The 20,306-nt window shown below is 49.0% G+C and overlaps 1 protein-coding gene across 6 annotated transcripts; it reads left to right on the top strand.

Annotated features, from left to right (window-relative positions):
- Window positions 1-897: 897 nt before the first annotated feature.
- Window positions 898-19,843, top strand: SGK2 (SGK2, serine/threonine kinase 2). 6 transcript variants are annotated; one of them, XM_027890835.1, is made up of 15 exons: window positions 898-1,154; window positions 4,789-4,921; window positions 10,131-10,200; window positions 11,456-11,513; window positions 11,990-12,039; window positions 12,613-12,670; window positions 13,257-13,340; window positions 13,657-13,788; window positions 14,606-14,718; window positions 15,237-15,273; window positions 15,811-15,897; window positions 17,152-17,247; window positions 17,519-17,674; window positions 18,053-18,142; window positions 18,357-19,843. In XM_027890835.1, exons 2-15 carry the CDS (start codon window positions 4,870-4,872, stop codon window positions 18,510-18,512), a joined length of 1,239 nt encoding a protein of 412 aa, XP_027746636.1. In that variant the 5' UTR covers window positions 898-1,154; window positions 4,789-4,869; the 3' UTR covers window positions 18,513-19,843. The 6 variants fall into 6 exon arrangements, with proteins under 6 accessions (XP_027746636.1, XP_027746638.1, XP_027746637.1 ...); XM_027890836.1 differs by lacking the exons at window positions 898-1,154; window positions 4,789-4,921 and adding an exon at window positions 4,973-5,272; XM_027890833.1 differs by lacking the exons at window positions 898-1,154; window positions 4,789-4,921 and adding an exon at window positions 5,414-7,398.
- Window positions 19,844-20,306: the final 463 nt, after the last annotated feature.

Genomic DNA, 20,306 nt, shown 5'->3' with positions numbered 1-20,306 from the left:
CTGGGGCAAGATGAGGGCTGAGCTCACTCCTCCCCACATGCTGCAGCTGGTGCTGGAGCTCACAGGGGACAGGTATGGCTCTGCCTTCTTCCCACACATATGGGGCCACAGACTTTGGCTGCAGTGGCAGCTGGGTATCTTGGCCTCATGAACTTTGAATGCTCCATGTCATGTATTCCAGAGTCTTTCAGAAAATGCTGGATGGTAACACTGATGTTCTCCACCATCTGATTTTATACATCTTTGAAGTTTGTAATTCAGGTGAGGAGATGGAGTCATTGCCAGCAACTCCACCAACATGTTCAACCATCAGACTGTTATTTGGGCCCCCACACAGGGATGTGGTGACCACTGATGCTGGGTACCTGCAGAGGGGCAAGGAGAGAACCAGAGAGTAAATGGGGGATGGCACAAATGGAGGGCAGTAGATTCTGGCTCCAAGAGGGCTCCTCTGGCCTCAGTTCTGATGTGCCCATGGGGCTCAGTCCTTGACAGCTGCTCAAGTGCTTGTTCCCATGTACATGTGGCCCAGGATAGGGAGCATGGAGCCAGAGGGGGGTCACACAGGAAGCAGAAGGAAAATTGTAGGACTGTTGCTGTTGCACCTCACAACCCAAGCTCGTAAGTCCCTGCATGGCCTGCTCCGGACGCAGTGCTGCTGGAGGACAGGGCTCCACCTCGCCCTCCTCCTTCCTGGCTGGCAAGCTCCATGGATTGGTGGTGTGTTGGCAACAGGTCATGTCCAAATCCAGGAGGTCTTGCAGGCATTTGGGAGGTGACACATGCCTCATTACCTCTGCTAGGACCTGGCATGTGACCTGGCACAGCCTGCGGCGAACAGAGCACTTTGTTCTGACCCTTTGCACTTCCCTGCCAGTGAGCTGCCCTCTAATCCCCCCAAGGAGGGATTTTCCTCTCCCACCGTAGCTCCCTGTGCCTCGATCCCCTTTGAGAGAGGTCCAGGGTAATCATTTACTGCCTGCCACAAGCCACTCCTTTGGACTTTTTCTTCGACCTTCAGGCTGAATTGCCAAAATAAAAACAACTGGAAGAAGAGCAGTACATGCTGCTTCCCACAGCGGGAGTGTGGCAGTGCCTGCCTGCCCTGCTGCTGGATCCCAGGAGCCCTGTTCCCCACGCCTCACTCTCTGCAGGTAATGCCCATTTGCTTTCTCTGGGATGACTGAGACTTTTCCTTCCTCTAATGAGTTCCTGAACTCTTCTGGGAGAAGCAGAAAGTTTTGTGAAGGATTTGGCCCTTACTGCCAGGAACCTGGCTGGCTTGTGGGAGAGCTGCTGCTTGGGGCCAGCAGCTGGAAGTGGTGAAGGGTTGATTTCCAGCAGCGAGGTGGGATTTCCCAGCTGTGGAGAAATCCAGAGAGGAGACAAGCAGCCTCCTTGCTCCTTCTGCAAGTACTGTACTATGTGAAAAGATTTCTGGCATTAACTGTGCCTCCTCCAGGAAACTTCCATCACCCTGCTTGTCCATGCAGCCCCATATCAGCTCACCTGGGTGAGGTCCACGGGGAGCACCCATGAGTGTTTCTGACCAGGGTGATTTCAAGAGCCGGTAGATCAGAAGAGGTAGCTGGTGACTGACTCTGTGTGTCCCCATGTCCTTGAGCCACCTGCACAGGGAAAGGAGTTTTGGGCCTGCACAGGCATTTGCAAGCAGCACTAGAATGGTGAGGTTTGCACCAGAAATTTCAGGTTGTGTTGACTGTGGTATCCCAGGCTGTGTGAGTCTCTGGGGTTGGGCCTGGCGAAGCTCAGGGGTGCTGTGTCCAGTAGCCTTCTAACAGGGCGTTCCCAAAACCCCCTCTGGCTGTTCCTGCTAGGTGTCAGAGCAGGGGAACAGAGACAGGCTCAGCAGATTTCAGCATAGCTTTGCTGCTCTTGTAGAGGGGCACATGGTCTTGAAAATGCCTTGAGCCCAGTTTGGATTGGGCTGTCCACCAGATTCAGTATACATAGCTCTGCTGGAGTCAGTCTCCAGCAATTACTTCCCAGGATTTGCATGTGGATAAAAAGGGGTGAAAACACGTCCCATGGCGTGGAGCTGGAGGTGGCCACTTTCAGGAATAGGGATGGAACTGGGGAGAGGGGTGTTTCCAGGAACGCTGCACCCACAATCTTTTCTGATGAACCCAGCGCTGTGCCAGAGGGGCCTGGTTTTGGGCAGCGCAGCTCCCCGAGCTGTCTCCAAGCTGCTAAGCCCTGCTCAATCAAGCCAGAAACCTGCCTCTCTACCCTTGTCCCCCCAGGCTGGTCACATTCAGGGTTTGAGGTATGGTGGTGGTCCTGAGTGTGTGCCCTCCATCAGACTGACCTGTGCTGCAGGGGAAAAGAGGCACTCACCCAGAAAACAGATTCGGGGGTTTGTGGGTTTTTTTAAGAAAGGCTCTAAAGCACAAACTGTAATGTGTCCTGAAGTGCTGCTGGGGAGGAGAGGAGAGGACAACAAGCAGAAGTTGCACCTTCCCCAAGGACAAGGCTGGCCAGGAAGGGTTGCTTACAGTCAGGCTGCTTCCAACTGCATGTAATTTGTTCATTCAGGTGGTGCCCACACTTAAAAGGCACTTAGGAACAAAAAAGTCTCAGCCAATTAATTTAATGGCAATAATAAACTCTGGAATTTATTCCTCAGAAGATGTAAAGGCTTTACAAGAGGTCAGTAATATTCTGACATGTTAATATTTGTAGAAGCAGAGGGACAAAATGTTGCAAGAGTTGCTCAAACCCACTTTAACTGCCTTTTGGAATAAAAACCTGATCCCCAGTAGTCTCCTCTTGGTTCCTTTCTCCAAAACATGGGAAACATCCCAGCACCCTTGTGGGATTCTCTGGCAAAATTAAAGGCAAAACCTGAGGCAAAGCCCTGTTTTTTTGAAGCTGAAAGAAAAATATAGAGAGGTAGAAAAAGAAAGAAATAGTTTAAACACCGGCAGTGGTCACCAATAGTCTATTTAGTCTTTAATAAATCATCCTTAAAATGAAGAAATAGGCTCTGAGGTTTTAAAGAAAATCCTGTCTCTATCCCATGCTACTCTATCCTATCCCATCCCATACAATCCTATGCTAGCCCTTACTCAGCAGAGGTAACTGAGTAGCCAAACATTTTAGGTCACCTTTCACTGCAGGTCCATGGAAACTTGCTTTGTGCTCTCTAGAGAAATATTTGTTTTAGTTTTACCTGAACCTTCCCTGCAATTCTGATTGCTCAGGACTGTGTGGTTCCTCTTTAGTGATACTTTCATGATTGTGGTTATGGATATTACTAGATAGGGAAATTAGGATTACTTTACCCTGTAAAATAGCATAAAAATATTATTAGAGAGAGAGAGGGAGGTATTTCTCTTTGGGAAGAGATAAGGGGTTGGTCCTGTTTTCCACTGGACATGTCCTGCCTCAGAGAAGCTGCAAATGTGGCTTCCCCAGAGTGAGTGGCACCAGCCAGGGATGGTCCCGATGGGAGGACCAAACTCAGCCAGGGAAGGACCATGCAGCCCTTGACCCCTTACAGGGCTTGGAGAAGCAAAGATAGCTTTCCTTCCTTGGGGGAAAAGAAAATGTTTCCAAGTAAAGGCAAAATCCAGAGGCTCTGAGCTGTGCCAGTGCAACTGAAAAAAATCCCCTTTCTGTGGCCAGGGCTTGTCCCCTCCATGGCCTGTCAGGAGATGTGCACAGAAGGGGTTAAAATGCCTGAGAGCTGCTCCTCACCTCTGAACTCAAGTCCTGGCACTACCTGCTCTCTGGAGGGCAGGGAAACAGCAGCCTGGCGCAGAAGACCAACAACGCTCACAAAAACCAGCCCTGACATCAACAGGTCTCCAGTTTCATTACAATTGTTTAATTTTGTTTAGGAGCATGCAGGTTCTGGGCAGGAGAATGGGCCAAGGTCAGTCCTGGTGTAAGGGGGCATGGTCACGCCAGTAGCACCTGTAGGGACACGTGCCTGTGTGATGTGTGTGACCTACAAACACTCCCCCATCCAGCAGCCCTTTCAGCATGGCGCTGACATGGGCAAGGGGCAATGCTGGGCGAGGGGTGAGAGCTGCTGCAGGCTGTGGCTGGCTATGGGCACACAAGGCAGGTAACACGGGAAAGTTTCATCTCTTACACATGGGGAGGGCTGCCCAGGTGGGCTGGAATCTGTTCACACCTACCTGTCCCCCTCCTGTCCACCATCATGGGGACAACATGTTTTCCCAGGACACCACTACAGGGAAAGTCACAGGGCTCTGCAGGGCAAAGCTGTTTGCAGCTTCTCCAGGAATCTGGTGGCATCTGATGTTGAATTCCCAGGTTCCCAGGTGGGGACCTGCACTACTGGGTAGTAGGATTTCCTGGTTGGCCCTGGATCCTTGTGCTTCCAGAGAATGTCTTCTCCTGTGCCAGGGAGCCACTGGTGTCAGGGCAGTCACCCTGGGTACAAGGAGAATTAATTTGGTCTTAACTCCTCATCAAAACTCAAAATCCTTTCCTAAGAAGAGTCAAGATGTGTGAATTTAACAGTTTTAGTGTGAATTTCTTCTGTTGTACAGAAGCCAAACAGCCAACCAGGATCACCTAGCTCTCTTCCACTGCTCTCCATCTGCCAGTCCCAAAGCAATTTGCCACTGGAGCAGTGGCAGAGCACTCTGGTGATCTCCACCAGACTGAGTGCCGGATGAGTGCTGGCCAGACAAGTGTCAGGGAGCTGTCCCAGTGTCCCAGAGCTGGTGAGCAGCCAGTGCTGTACCTGAAGGCTTGTTTCTGCACTTACCCCTGTGCCCTTCACATTTGCAGGAGGAGAAACATCTGCGTGCTCTGCTTCCTGAGGACACCCTGTGCTGGCAGCTGAGCTCCTGCCCCTCTTCCAGTTGGCTTATGTCTGTGGCCTGGATGGAGCCCTCCTCCACTGCTCTGGGCAAGACAAAGGGTAATGCTCCTGGCTGGTACAGTGTCACTAAGCCCTGGGGATGGATAGGGCATGGAGAAGGCTTCCCCATGGAAGTCTCCTGCTGGTGTTGGGCTGCGGAGCAGCTGGCAGAGGGCAGAGCCCTGTTGTACACCTTCCTGGTGGGCTCCACTTGGGCTCACGCCACAGCCCTTTGCCAGGGCTCACCCTGCCCAGCAAGGGCTGCATGGAGCCCAGCTCCCATGGGACATGCAGGGAATCCAGGAGGTGTTTGTGTGCAATGGAGGCAGCTTTGCATCACATGCCTGGCCCTGAGTGACACCCAGTGCATGCACAGCCCTTGAGTGTCAGTGACCCTCACAAACAGCACAGGTGGGATGGACAAAACCAACCCAACATCGCTTTGCTTGTCAGTATCTGTCATCAGGTTAGGCATTTTATGCATTTTAGCAGTAAAAACTTTTCCTTAGAGGATCCTTCCGCTTCCTCTTCTTCCTCCACTTGAAGTGAAGGAAAAACTGGAGAAAAGAAAAACATATTAGTAGATACTCTTAAAAGTTGACAATGCTGATAGCTTGAGGGTGTTGGCTAAGCAAAAAAACCAGGCTTCGACCTGAGAGAGAACAATAATTCAAGCAACATGCTGCTTCCCCTCCCTCATTACACATGGCAACAAGCACATAATCTGTTCCAGATGATTTCTGCCTAGTAGCTGTAGTCCAGCATGAGGGACCTGTCCCATGGTGGCCAGCCCCTCTGCTTCCCCCAGGGAATTCTGCCCACATGCTTGCCTTTACCTCCTTGCATCCACCACTGAACTCACTCTATAAACTGCTTTTCTACAGGAAGATTCTATAGGAAACTACAACAGAAGCAAAAAGCCACTGCTTTATTTTTAATGAAGAGAGAGAAGACACATCCCTTCTCCCAGGTCTCCTTTTGCTCAGAGCTTAGTCTCTGCTGTCTCAAATCACCAGGCTTCCCCTCCTCGGGTGTTTATGTCTGCAGTTAATACCAGCCTTGCTTCCCTGGCTGCAGCCACACATGACACCGAAAGGAGCAGCTTCTTCTGGGTTTGACCTGAACCAAATGACAGTTTTGACCTTCCTCCAAACTACAGGACAGTGGACAGATTTCAAGCTTACCAACATGTAAAAAATTATTCAGAACACCTGAGCTGCCTGCCAGGATGTAATTTGCTCCTACCCACCATCTGCAGCTCTCCCTCCCCATCCAAAACTATCCCAAATCTAAATTCTCACTTCTTAGGTATAGCTAGCAGGTGTTTCTTCATCTTTGCAGCTGGTCAGCTTTTCCTGCTCACTTTAAAGAGCTGCCTGGAGGCAGCAGTGGTAGTATGATAACACTGAGGATGGCTGTGTTCAGGGGCTAAATGGACTGCTGTGGGAAAAAAAGCCTATTCCCATCTGGGTTTTAAGAAAGAGCTTTGGGCTCCTCCTGGTCTGCCAGGGCAATCTGGGTGGGCTAGTGCAAGGATGGGAAGTGTGGGAAATGGTGGGTCTCAGCACTCACTGCTTGGCATGCTTCAGGACTCAGCCTCCATTGGTAGATATGCTCCCAGGTATGTTTGATGCTTTGTTTTTTATTTTCAAGGGATTATTTTTTGCAAAGTGCTGCAAGCTTTAGCTACCTGCTGTTTTCTTTAAGTTTTGCATGTAGTTTTCCTTTAAAATCTCGAGAGCTGTTTGTCCAGCTTGCCCAGAGCCAGGGCTACTTGGCTGGGTTCCTGCACTGGTTTGCAGTATCCCTGGGGTGTAGGGAAGAGGATCTGTAAGAGAAAATTGGGCAAGCCAGGAGCTTTGCAGCAGATGGCTAAGAAAGCTTCCTTGAGTGCAGAGAAGTGCTTTCAAGTCTTTCCTAACCTGCTCCTGGACTTGCTGTGTACAACTATAGTGTCTCAATGGGAATGAAAGTGGAGTTCAGTGCTGGCTTGCAGCTATCTCTTAGATCTGTGGCAGGGGAAAACTTGAGCCTTTTTTTTCTCCCCAGTAAAAGCATGTGTTTGCAGGAATCCTTCTTCTGTGCTCCTTCTCTGAGATGAAACTGGGGCATCTCTCCCCTTTAGCTGCAAGCAGCCCCTGTGCTGGGTGGAAGTTGTGGGCTGCCTTAGGTGCCCCCTCCAAACTCTGTGCTTCCTCCAAAACATCACCTGCTGTCCCAGTGACAGTCTGCCATTCCTCCTTGTCTCTCCATGCTGGCAGCCAGCCCTTCCCAGAGCGGGAGAAGATAAAGGACTTGCTTGGAGGGGTTTGCAATCTGGGTTAGGTAGGAAAGGCTGACGAGAGCAGTGCCATCCGGGAGGAGGGTGGGAGGCTCACAGATGACGAATCTGTGAGGTTGCCTCTCTGTGCAAGGTATGCGTTGCATTAGTAATGTGTTTGTAGCAAATAATGCTGGGCTAGCATGGGAATGTGGGTCACCACTGCCAGAACCGTGCAAGGGAGAGGGAGCTGCTTGTGCTGTGCTGGGAAGAAAACGTATGTTGCTGAGGGATGTGTGGTGGGGGGAGATTTAGCTGCAGTAACTGCTTCAACTTGTAAGTAGCAGCTCTATGTTGTGTGAGTGGGTTCCTGCTGCCTGGAGGATTGCTCTGGCCAGGAGTGGGGGTTCTTTGAGGAGGGGGGAGTGGGGTCCAGGAGTTTGTGTTCCTGGTGTGGGGGTCCAGGGGTTTGTGTTCCTGGTGTGGAACAGTCACATCATATTGGGAAACTCCTGGATTTGCTTGCTGATGCTCTCTGTGGTCCTGACTGTGCCTGGAGCATCCCTGCTGCACTAGCAGGCACAAGGAGGGATGCAGCCAGGCATGTATAACCAAAGATTCCAGTGTATTTTCGTGACCTATTTCTGGTTCTGTTGTTCAGTGTGTGTGCGCTCAGGAAATCTTTGTGCTTTAAGGGGAGTAGGGTTTGTTAGCGATAAGGAAAAGCCTGCTTGACTGCTTCGGAGATTTAGATCACAAACTAACCTGGCTTTGAAGGTGAACTTGGGCTGGGAAAGGTGGCTCTGAACCTGAACAAAAAGTGATATGGGATGGGGATATACATATCCTAAAAATGTGTGTAGTACTTCAGTGCACAGGCTCTAGTCTCAGAGCAAGTCCATTTAATGAAAATGCTTTGTTGGAAAACACTGCCCTTGGTCAGCAGGGACTTGTTGAGTGGCTTTACTTCCAGCAAAGAAGTAGTGGAGCAGAACAGGGCTGATGGAAGAAAGCATGCATGGGCTGCCAGGCTGGAAGAGGTTCTTGCCTACTTGCAAGCTGTGGAGACCTTGACAGAACTGGCTTGTCCAAACCCCTAGAAGCAAGTCAGGAACTTGTACTCGTAGTAAATACCTCCAAGGCAAATGGATTTGTTTCTGTGGCTTGGCTGTGTGCTCTCCAAGATGCCCAAGCCGCAACATCTCCGTCTGCGTCTGCGTATTTTCCCTGGAGTCTGGCATAGGAACAGTGGCAGCAAGCTGACCCTGGATCCAAACCCAAGCTTGTGGCGGCTCAGATTAGGAGGAAACAGGCTGTATCTGCTGATGAATGGCAGTGACGTGTGGAGGGGGAGCGAGGTTATAGGTTGGGTGGCTCTGGCAAAAGGCTACTGAGCAGCAGGCGATGGGAGCCTTCACTCCTCTACCTATTGCTGCCAGTGCAGCTTGAGGCTTGTCCACACACACCTATGTGCCCTGGCCATCCCCTGTGCCAACCTTCTCCCTGGCCTTGAGCCCTGAGTGAGTGTTGCCTGCTCCAAACACAGCTTTTCCTCTGCTGCAGCCATGATATCTGACCAGGCTGGCTCGCAGACTGTGGGACAGATGCACCCTGATGCAGGCGTTGGATGACCTTCAGCAGACCTCCACGAGTCAGGGAGAGCCAGACTGTTAGGGAAAGAAGGACTATGCCCAGTGGGAGGAAATGGGCCTTGATCTGTCTGCAGATCAGGGTACTGCCTGCATCCTGTCCTGGCTTGTGGATGCCAGCTGGGACAGGCCCTTGTACCTGCTGCAGGACAAAGTACAGACAAGGTCAGGCGCTCAGACCAACCTGGTGTTGTAAACTCTCTCACTGCATGATTTATTGGTTTTGCTTTAAATTCCTGCTTTCCCTTTCTTATCCATTCAGAAACTCTAAACCCACAGCTTAGTTTTTTGGCTCCTTATCAGAGCTGCACCCAGATCCCAGACCTGCTTTCGGGGCCAGTTCAGTGGCTCTCAATAGCACATAGTTCCCTCTGCCTAGCAGACCCAAAGATCCACGCAGGAAGGGTTCTTCAATGGGCTTGTATTTGCCTCAAAACTTGTCCTACAAACTTCTTGCCCAGGGAAAGGGACTCTGGTGGTTGGTGTTGCTGGTTCCTTGGTCTGTTGAGGAGCTATTCCAAGATGACAACTTGCCTGAGTCTATAAAACCCCTTCTTTTTAGAGGGACAGGGCAGTGTATGTTTCTGTGAATATTTTGAGTCTTCCTTTCCCTCTAGTGACAGAACTAAGGAGCAAAACTCAGTCTTGAAATAATTTTGCTATCTACTCCTAAGCAAAACAAGGAACTCTTCTGTATAGGTTGCACTTCTTGGGCTTCTCTCTGGCTCAGCCTGTGCAGCAGGGAGCAGGCTTGGGACTGCCTCTATGTGAAGAGAGAGGTGATGAAGATAAGTGGTGGCAACTGCCCACACAGCTGAGGAGCAGGGATGCTCTGTTGTGGGAATCCCAGCTTCTGGCACTGGCTACGTGTCCTTGAGCAAATCACTCACTGTGATGTGTGTGTGCTGGCTTACCTCCTGCAAGGATCTGAAAGGTTTCATTCATGTCCCTAATTACTTGCAGAGTCCTGAATGAAAGGGACAGTGGATGTGCCAAGCACGTGACGTATCCCAGTACAACGTCGTCCTTGTGGGAACTCTCCTTGTCCCCCCTGGGGACCCAGGGATGGCTCAGGAGAGCTTGACAGTGGTGCTCTAGCCTGAGTCCCCTGTGCTGTGAGAGGGGGTGTCCATTTTGTGGCACTTATCCCTGTCCTGTGAGCTATTGCGGGCTCCTGGTGGGGCCGGGAGGGAAGATGTCCTGGTTCTTATAATTTCCTGGTTATTTTGGTATGTGAGTGGAAGGGGGAGGAGGGTGGCTGTGGAGAGAAGAGCAAGGTCAGTGAAGAACAAATGTGCCTCTGTGCACTTGTGATCACACTGCCAGCTAATCGGCTTCGGTGCTCCAACTTTCCTCACAGAACTCATCAAGCACGGCCGGGAGAGGATAGGGCAAACCATCAAGGCCTCCGGCTCCAGGCTCTGCTCATAGTGAGTATGAAATACTTCCAGTGGGATGAGAGCCCTTTAACAGCTCAGCCCGATAACCCCTGCGCTGGCTGGGTGGTGAATGGAGCTGGCTGGCACCGGGCAGATATGGGCAGTGCTCAGGGACAGCCGCCAGCATCCGCTGCTGCCTGGCATCTCCTGCCGTGGGCAGCCTGGCTGCGCAGGAGGGGGCTTGGGGATGACTGGGGGTCTGTGCCTGGTGGCGGGTGGGGGCACAGAGAGGGAGCACACACAGGTGAGATGTGGGGAGGCTGGTGGGTTCTTTGGGCCCTCTCTTTGGGAGTGGTAGGGCAGAGGGTGGCTGTGGGGACAAGAGCCTTCAGGGCTTCCCTGTGGTGTATGAGAGCTTGGTGGGGCTTAGTGGGGGTCAGCTCTCTGGGGCAGGGGAGAAGGGAACAGAGCTGCTTGTTTTGTTTGTAATCTCCTCAATTCTGGCTTTTGAAAGGAACATGGGGGAACCCTCTAAACCAAAGGGGGGAATCCCTAGGGTGGGGGGACCCACCCATCCCCAGTGATGCTTCATCAGGGTGGATCTGAATCATCAAGTGTTCAAGTCCAGGTTTTCCAGCCCCAGCAGTAGTTGCACTAGGTAGATAAGTCCTGTGCTTACCAAGCCAGCTCTGGCTGCCATGCTGAGCTCCTCTTCCCTGCAGAGTAAACAGCCCTGAGCTGCCCCCTCTGACCTGGTCTAGGGAGAATGGCCTCTGGCAGCTGCCATCCTGATGGCATGTGGTGGTTGGAGCCAGCTGGACTCTCCTGGCTGCCCTGTGGGGACACTCACTGGGTTGCAGGGCTGAGTACTGCAGCGTCACTGTGCAGTGGGGTGGGGGGCTGCACCTGCCTTGAGAGGAGTCTGATCATGGCTAGGAGGACTGTAACTTCACCTGGCCCTGCTGGGCTGTGCTGGTCTTCACATGTTGGTGTTCTGACCATTTTCTGCTATTTCAAGTCAAGGGCTAACTGTGGTATTTATCTGCTCGTGCAGCCATGAACCTTTTTTCCCTAATCTGCTCCCAGTAGCCTCCCAGTGTTCACTACCTCCCCTGCAGTGTGTACACCCCCATCTCCTGGGAGTAGCAGTGCTACCGAGGGAGTAGCTGGGGAACTCAGCTAAGCCTTCTTATGATGGAGGGGTGCACACACCAGGGTCTGTGCTGCTCCCTGGCAAGTTAATGGTGTGAAGATGTTTCTCTCTTGGATTTTGTTTTCAACACTGGCTTGCTTTTCTTTTTCCAAGTGCTGAACGAGTTGCTTTTTTAATGGATCGTTCTCGGAGCCCAGACAAAAGCACCCAGGTGAGATCAGGGCTCTGAACCAGCAAATCCTCACTTCTGGGGGTGGTGTCTTTAGATGAAAAACAAGCAGGAGAGCCTGTGTTAGCCTACTGGAAATCTTATACTGCTGCCTTGACCCTGTGGGTGATGCTGGGTGGAATAAAAGAAGAGCAGAGAGGACCTGTATAGCCTTTTGGACAGGACATAATGCTCCCTGAGTTTGGGGAGAGGAAGATTCCTGGGGAGCAGGAAGAGGAGGAAGAGCATGTGTGTGTGTACTCCTTGTCACTGGGAAGAGGGAGGAGGTAGTTCTGTGGAGCTGGATGTGCATAAGGCCACTTAATGTGGCCTTAGTTAAAAGCTTGCCAAAACAAGTACTGTGTCTCTTGCTGATGGGTGTTTATCAATGGCTCAGTGTGAGGGATGCTGTATTGAGGAAGGGACAGTACAACCTGCAGCATGGTCCTTATGACTAACATTATTGTTATCTTGTCTAGCCTTCAACACCAACTGACAACATCAACCTTGGACCTTCTGCTAACCCCAAGTAAGCTCCCTGCAAAGCCAGGTAGAGTGTGGAGTGTGAAGAGGTCTGGCAGGGGAATGCGTCTCATGTAGATGGTATCTGCAAAAGTCCTAACAACTACATTACTTGGCCTTTAACACCATGTGTGTCACCAGTGCACCAGCTTTCAAGACATTAAGCTGTAGCTGGTTCTTGTTATCATAATCATCCTTTCCTGTCCATATCTGCAGCCCCTTGTCCCATCTCTCTTGAGAGACAGTGAGGGAAGATCTTCTTTGTAACTGCTGGCTCCCTGACTATCTTTCTCTAGAAAAAGTGTACCCCCTAAAGGTGTCCCTTTTTCTTAACAGGTGCTTTCACTTGCTACTGTTTTCAGCATGTGGGTTGCTGAGGGACTGCTCATGCTGTGCTGGGTGCACTGACATACACAGTGTGAATCCCGAGCTGGCTGAGAGTAAGGGTTACCCATCCAGTGCCCTTTAATCCCTTTCACAAATATTCATCTTTCCAGGCAGGAATTCTGCTTTGATGGTAGTGTTGCTGTTGCCTGTTTCTCTCCCAGAAACATTAACTTGTTTCATTCTTGCCTAACAGTGCCAAGCCAACAGACTTTGACTTTCTGAAGGTTATTGGCAAAGGAAGCTTTGGAAAAGTAAGTGGGTTTGTACGGGTGGACTGTAGCTTGGAAACCAAATATTTTGCTAAAGGAGTTCCTAGCTGTGTCCTTTGCATGTCTCATGAGGTGTTTGGCCTGAGTGTGGCTGAGACTAGGGAAGCCCTGAGACAGGGTCTTCATAGTCCATTCTTACTCTGAGCTGTCCTTCCATCTCTTTAAGGGCTGAAGTATGAGGTGCTTTATGCTCAGGGTGGTGATGATAAGGAGCAGTGCTTGATTCAAAATGAGCTTCAGAATTGTTCAGGCAGCAAAAGAACTCCGGACAAACCTGTACCTGGGAGACAGCCCAGATTCCCTTTAAATGGAACTGTCCCCAAATGCTCCAAAGCTCTTTTCTATTGGGTGTCTAAGTAATGTATGTGGAGGTGTGGCGTGCTCTTTTCTAGCAATGAGAAAGTGATGACAATTCACAGGTCTGGAGCTGTCTTTAAAACTTTGTACCTGACCTTCCGGAGCAGTTCTTTTTGTATAATCATGCACAAGACTACTGAGCTAAGGAGGAAAAACTAACAAAAAGACAGAAGGCGAGGCTGAAACCTATGACCGGGACCTTGTGTTGCAGGTTCTCCTGGCCAAACGCAAGTGTGATGGGACTTTTTATGCAGTGAAAGTCTTACATAAGAAAACCATCCTTAAGAAAAAGGAGGTATGTTTGCTTTCTTTGGCTATTTCTGCAAATAATGGTCAGTGTATGAGCTATTCTGGTAATGCAATTGGGATACCTGGTGGCTGTCATTCATGTAGGCAATTTGCAGGTTAGACATGGACTTCTCTGTGCCATAGGAACATGAAGAACAGAGATTAAATGGGTCAGATAGCAGGGAGTGGTTCCCTTTCTGGGGCTAGAAATGACCCTCTTGGGCTCCCAGCCTCCACCTGTCTTGAAAACAGCAGTGAGGCCCTATGATAGGCTGGGCTGGACCCTTGCCTGAAACCCTACTGCCTTGTCTGCTTTTTGATAGCAAAATCACATCATGGCGGAACGCAATGTGCTCCTGAAAAATGTCAAGCACCCCTTCCTTGTGGGACTCCATTACTCCTTCCAGACCTCGGAGAAGCTTTACTTTGTGCTTGACTATGTAAATGGAGGAGAGGTGAGTGCACTTAAAGGCTTCATTTTCATCCTTTTTGGTCCTTCTCAAACATGCTGCTTTATTGCCTAAAACTGTTTCTTTTTAAAGGATAATCATGTTGAGGTATAATGCTGCTTTGACCGCTGGAAAGGAGCAGCCGGGAACGCCTGGCATTACCTCACCTGTAAACTGAGTGAAGATCTTGCTGGCTAGGACCTGAGTCAGATGGTTCCTAAAGGAAGGATGCTGAGAAAAGTGTGTGTTAGGGATGTTTTAAAATCCTATGGAGAATACAGGAAATACTGCTGTTAGTGAGCTTTAGGCAAAACCCACCTGTGGGCTAGCTCTGGATCTGTGTCTAGTGATTGGGTGATGCCAGCACAATTTTATAGAATTTTTCTGTGCTGTAGAAGCTTCCCTTTTTTTCAGCTGTCTTTCTGTTCTATCTGAAACTGTCTGGGAGATATTGTTAATATGGATATCTTGCCCAAATAGAGTTCAGGTTGTGGATCTTGTGTTCAGCTCTATGTATGTATCGCATCTTATGGCCATGCTACCCTAGTATGTGGGCTGTACTAAACTAGGAGCTTAACTAGATCAGCAGATGATGTTTTTCAGAGAATTACTTATTTATTTTTGGGAATGAAGGGTAGAACAAAGGAAGCAATTTGTAGGAAGGTGTTTGGGTTGCTTAAAGTGGCTTGGTTTGGGCTCATTTGATGTTATTTGAGTGCTACTTGCTGCAAAGAAGTTTTCACTTGAGTAGCTGGCTTTCAGCCTTGCTCCAGATAGCCTTTAGTTATTTAGAAAAATGACCAACCCTTTCATCTGGCTGTAGCTCTTCTTCCACTTGCAAAGGGAGCGCTGTTTCCGTGAACCCCGGGCCCGGTTCTATGCTGCAGAAGTTGCCAGTGCAATTGGGTACCTGCATTCCTTAAACATCATTTACAGGTAAGACGTGTCCTGCTGAGGAGGGCAGGGCCACCAAGTGTGCCCACCAAGGTAGTGTCAGTGCTGGGGAGGGAAAGAGCTTTACAGGGCCCAGCAATATATTCAGGACTGAAATAGCTGAAGAATCTCCTACCCTAGACAAGACTGACTAAGTGCTGCTGGCCCTTTTAAACTTTCAAGAGGGATCCTGTCGCTATAGGACCTGATGGGCAATAAATACTCTCAGACTGATAGTGGGAAGGAGAAAGAATGTTTAAGTGTAAAAATATAAAAACCTGGATCAGTAAGTGAGAAATCATTGCTCAACAACTTAGGTACAGACATACAAGCTAACACCTGATCCTGTATGACAGCAGCCTTTCGATGTTTGCATGTGTGTATGTTGATGAGAATCTGAACTCCAAGAAGGCCTGGACTGGGAGACTTTGTTAGTTCCTGTTCTTAGCTAATGCTGTTTCAGATCCACGTTTTCTAAGTATCTGGCCAAATCTGCTCAAACAGCACCTTTTGTCTTGCAGAGACCTAAAACCTGAGAACATTCTCCTGGATTGCCAGGTATATTGGGCTACTTTCCTTCTGGCTTTAAAAGCATCAGAACTATAAACAGAGGGCATGGATTTTGTGTATCTGCCCCACTGCACTTCTGTGCAGATCCTGGAAGGGGGACTCAGCCTGCCCTCTGCAGAACTGCACACTTGTGGGGCTGGGCTCATTCACAAAAGCTGGGACCTTATCTGTCGGCAGGGATCAGGGGTGTGAAGAACAGGTCGCTGCTGCTACTCTGGTGAGACTCTGATGGTGAGCACTATTAAACCGTCTCTGGGATAAAGCAGCAGAAAAGTACAGAAGTGCTGGATTTCTTCATAATTATCAAGTTGTAGACAAATAAAAATGAAAAAAAAAAAATCTAGACTCTACTTTCTTTATAGGCTCCTGTACTTGTGCTATAGGATGTCCATAAGGGAGGGAGGGGAGAGAGATGAGCAGTGGGGAACTAAAACCCCCATGAGATGCAATATGAAGGCAAATACTTGGAAACCCTGTCTCCTCTCAAAGAAGATTGAGTGAAGCTGAAATTTCTCTCTTCTTTAGGGACACATAGTATTGACAGACTTCGGACTGTGCAAAGAAGGGATGGAACAAGAGGAGACAACTTCTACTTTTTGCGGCACTCCTGAGGTACAGCATATGTTGGGGCTTTGCTATGACTTGCTGCTCAGGGTCTTGGGCTTATGTGGCATCTCAAAACATGGACTCTAAATTAAACCACCTTGGGCTCTTTGAGGTTGTTGGCCTGAAACTGGAGTTCAAGTAAGGCCTTCCCTACCCATCAGAGATGTTTTTTTCTGTACCAGCTAAACTCTGAAATTGCTGTGCTATCAGGGGCAGGGATCCCTGCACTTGGAAATGTCCAGACTTGTGAAACTGCAGTTGTCTTTGGAGGCAACCTTGACCCTGGGAGCCTGCGAGCAGGCCGTTTACCTGCTCCAACACCCTGGAGCTGCAAAACAAGGAGCCTGCTGCAACTGACATGCACCCGACCTTACTGTGCTCTCCTATGTGTACTTGGTATGCATGAGTTGCAAAATGCCCTGTGCAGAGGAGAGGACTAGGCTCCCCTCTGGAGTGTGAACATTGCTCAGAAGGGAGGAAATATCTTTTCTCCAATGTGCCCCAACTAGTTTTTGTGAAAACCTATTTCCAGTTTGGCTTCTTGGAGGCTTTTTTCTTTCTTCTTACTGAGCTGGGGATTTTGGTAGCACTTCAGCCCAGGTAATACACCTGTCCTGCTGCTCTTCCCAGACAGCTTGAAGGAGGGTCTGTGAACAGTATTCAAGCTCAGGAATTTCCCTCTGCTTTCATCTGAGAGCCTCTTATGCAATAGCACAGCATGAACCAAACAGGAATGTCTGAGCTTTGTTTTCTAGTTATGGTGTATGTTGGCATCTTCCTGTTTGAGACAGAACCTGAAGGTACACAGAGATGATTCTGTGGGAGGCTGTTTATTCTGCAGACTCCTCAAATTCTTGCCCATTGCCTCCTGATGGTGGTTAGTGGTAGGTTTGCTGTTTTGGACAGACTTGTCAGGACTGAAAACAGCAGCTTTTTCAAAACCACAGGAACCTCTAAGGGATGTGATTTGTCAGTGCAGGACAGGTTTACTAGTTGAATTGTGATGGGTGGCAAATCCTTGTCCAAGTCCTCTATAGCAAGAGAACCCTCGGTAGCCTGGAAGTACACTGGGGGCTTTGATAGGTGTCTTTCAACCCCATTGCCCCAAAGCAAGTGGAGAATATATTAGATCATAGTAGGAAATGCACCTGTATGCTTCCTAATGCATTTGCTCAGCTTGAGCTACAGCCAGATTTGTGACTTACAGGGGCAAAGCTGTTCTTTATAGCTTGACTCAAATGTTTGCTTCTGACTTCCCAGTACCTGGCTCCTGAGGTGCTAAAGAAGCAACCCTACGACAGGACAGTAGACTGGTGGTGTCTAGGAGCTGTCCTTTATGAAATGCTGTTTGGACTGGTAAGTTTAGAAATGGTCTCTTTTACTTTACACGGTAGAGAACTTATTTTCAAGACCTGTGGTGTGAGGTTGGTCTGGTGTTCACATGATACCCGATAGATGACTAAATCCTGAATTAGATGACCTGGTTTAATCAGACATTGTACTTTTGAGCAGAGGTTGGCAGGTCTCCCTCATCTACTCACAGCAGATGTCATTTTTGATCTGCAACGTGTGGTTCCTTATGGTAGTTCATGCTTTACCTGGCTGTTTCTCCTCTCTTTCAAATCAGCCTCCTTTTTACAGCCGGGATGTGTCTCAGATGTATGACAACATTCTGCACAAGCCACTCCAGATCCAAGGAACCAAGACAGTGGCAGCTTGTGACATCCTTCAGGGACTCCTCCACAAGGACCAGAAGAGGAGGCTGGGTGCCAAAACAGACTTTGTAGGTGGCCTCCACTATGATCAGGAGGGAGAACAGATGGGAAAGCTTTATACTGAGTCTTTCTTTTATAACACCACTGCACTGGATAAAGCTTTCCACGCAGTGTGTTCCTCCAGCCTCCTAAAAGGGGCGTATGAGGTTGTCTTGGATTTCCAAAGGGAAAGGTGTGGTAGCAAGCGAAGGATACCAATGTGTGATGGGTCATTTCCCTTCAAGGGATAACTGGAATGTGACCCTCATGTATTAAGAATTTGCAGACATAGGTATGTGGTAACTCCAAGTCTTGCTTCAACTCCTTAATGCTGTGAGACCAGCTGGCAGGTACTGGAAAAGGAGAGTTGACAGAAGTCTGACATTTCCCCCCTGCTTTCTATGCAGCTTGAGATAAAGAACCATATATTCTTCAGCCCAATAAACTGGGATGATTTGTACCACAAGAGGATTACCCCTCCATTCAACCCCAATGTGGTAAGTGGGTGTTTCTGTCATCTGTTATATATAGGAGTACAAAAGAGACACTCTGCAGGTGCCTCATGCTGACAGAGGATGTTGAGGTATGGGTTAGGAACTGTAAATGCAGTGCTGATGGCTCTTCTGGAAGAGCAGCTGTGTTGGACTGTTTGAATACAAGTGGCTGGGTTCTGCTTACTCAAAATGACAGTGTCTCTCCTCCTTGGCTTAGGCTGGTCCAGCTGATCTGCGACACTTTGATCCAGAGTTCACCCAAGAAGCAATCTCTGCCTCCATCACCCGCACACCTGACCTAGCAGCCAGCAGCTCCAGTGCCTCAGATGCATTTTTAGGATTTTCTTATGCACCAAGTGAAGAGGACATCTAAATTTTACAAAGGCTTTGAGAAGCCAGATTTTAAATTAATGGGTTTTATGTTGGTTTCTTCTTTGTTGTTGTTGTTTTGGTTGTTTTGTTTTGGGTTTGGTGGGGGTTTTTTTGTTTGTTTTGGTTTTGTTTTGTTTTGTTTTGTTTTGTTTGTTTGGTTTGGTTTTTTGAGAGAATTTTGTCCTTTGTTCATAGCTTAAGGAAATAGGGACTAACACACTAACTGGCTGGGATGGAACAGAGCTCTTAACTTTTGCTGTTTGGTGGATTTCCCACAAATGTTTCCCTGTCAGGACTGTTCCCCTGGCAGGGAAAGTGGGACACTGATTATGGTTTTTCCCCTGAGTGTCTTGTGCTACCTGGCAGAATTATATTCACCCTGTGGTTGTATTCATGGTTGAGGTATGTGCCATCATTCACATCAACAGCCACGTCCCTGTAACTGGCCACCTTTTTCCCCTTTTGTTTTTCCTTTTTGTTTTTGTTGGGGAGCTGTGCAGCAGCTCTGTCCAACTGCTTTCCCCACCTACTCAATAGAGAAGGGAATTCTTCACACAGCCATGAATATTGGCTTCCTTCCTTTAAGTAGACTTTGTCACTTAAGCCACTTATTCTGGACTGAGCTGGGCTGAGGGAAAACTGTTCACTAGTTATTACTCCAAAGGCAGCTGCAGGTCTGCAATTCCTGAACTGCGCTGGGGCCTTTCATGCCAGCCAGTCCCTCCCTAAGGCGAGTGGATCATCTTTCTGGGTGAATTAGGATGCTGCTGAAGCACCAAGGAGGCTGTTATGGAGTAGCCAATGTGTGGGAGGAATATCCCAGATCAAAGGAAGAGGCTGAATTGCTTGGAAAAATAAAAATAACTCTATGGCTGAACCCTGCTTGGGGTGGGGGGTGTCTTTCACACCATGTGCTTGACTTGACTATGACACACCAACACAACTGTAGGAGCGCGTGGAGCACAGGATAGCGCACAGCAAAGGGTGGCCAGCAGTGCTGTTCCAGGCTCCAGTACCCATCTGAAAACACCCATCACTGATGTAGAACAGTTATTTATTCTGCCTTAATTTAAATGCTGGTGTATTCATTGAATGTCACTTTTCACTTTTTCTTTTTTAAGCTGTTTTATTTTGTTGCTATGGGGAGAAGAGAGGTATTCTAGAGCTTCTACTGCAACACAGGGATAAACAAGGGGCTTTCTGCAAGTTGTGTGATGCTCATGCTGTGGGGAAGCTTGTGCTGGAACAATTTTTTTTTTTTTTTTTTACTTTATCTTTTGTATGCTGAAGTCATGGGGAATATGGCAAGGTTTATATAAAGTGCAAACACTGCTGTGTCCATATGGCTGTCCTGGAGGTGAGTGGGGAGGGAGCAGGGTGGGAGGGTGGTTGGTCTATGCTGTGTGTGAGAGCACTTAGCTGCACGCATAAAGTAACTAAAACTGCTGGTTTTAAGTTTAAAGAGGAAGAAATAGGTTAATCATAGAATCATATGATGGTGGGGGTTGGCAGGAGCCTTAAAGCCCCTCTAGGCCAGGTTGCTCTAAGCCCTGTCCAGCCTGGCCTTGAACACTGGCGGGGACGGGGCAGCCACAGCTTCTCTGGGCAAACTGTGCTAGGGCCTCACCACCCTCACAGCGAAGAGCCTACAGGCGTCAGGACTGGGATTTTGATTTTACTGGTGTCCAAGGCCCAGAAAGCTGCGGCAGTTGAAGGGTAGCAGTTTCCTGTGAGGTCACGGGGCTGCCCTAGGCGCTGACAAAGCCGGTGCAGGGGACTAGAGCAAACGGAGACT

The sequence above is a fragment of the Empidonax traillii genome, unplaced genomic scaffold (assembly GCF_003031625.1).
Source record: "Empidonax traillii isolate 1590-97213 ecotype Southwest subspecies unplaced genomic scaffold, ASM303162v1 scaffold299:size639221, whole genome shotgun sequence".
In the NCBI taxonomy this organism is placed as follows: Eukaryota; Metazoa; Chordata; class Aves; order Passeriformes; family Tyrannidae; genus Empidonax; species Empidonax traillii.
The sequence above is the reverse complement of the archived record's forward strand: the minus strand, read 5'-3'. Positions and strand labels throughout refer to the sequence as shown.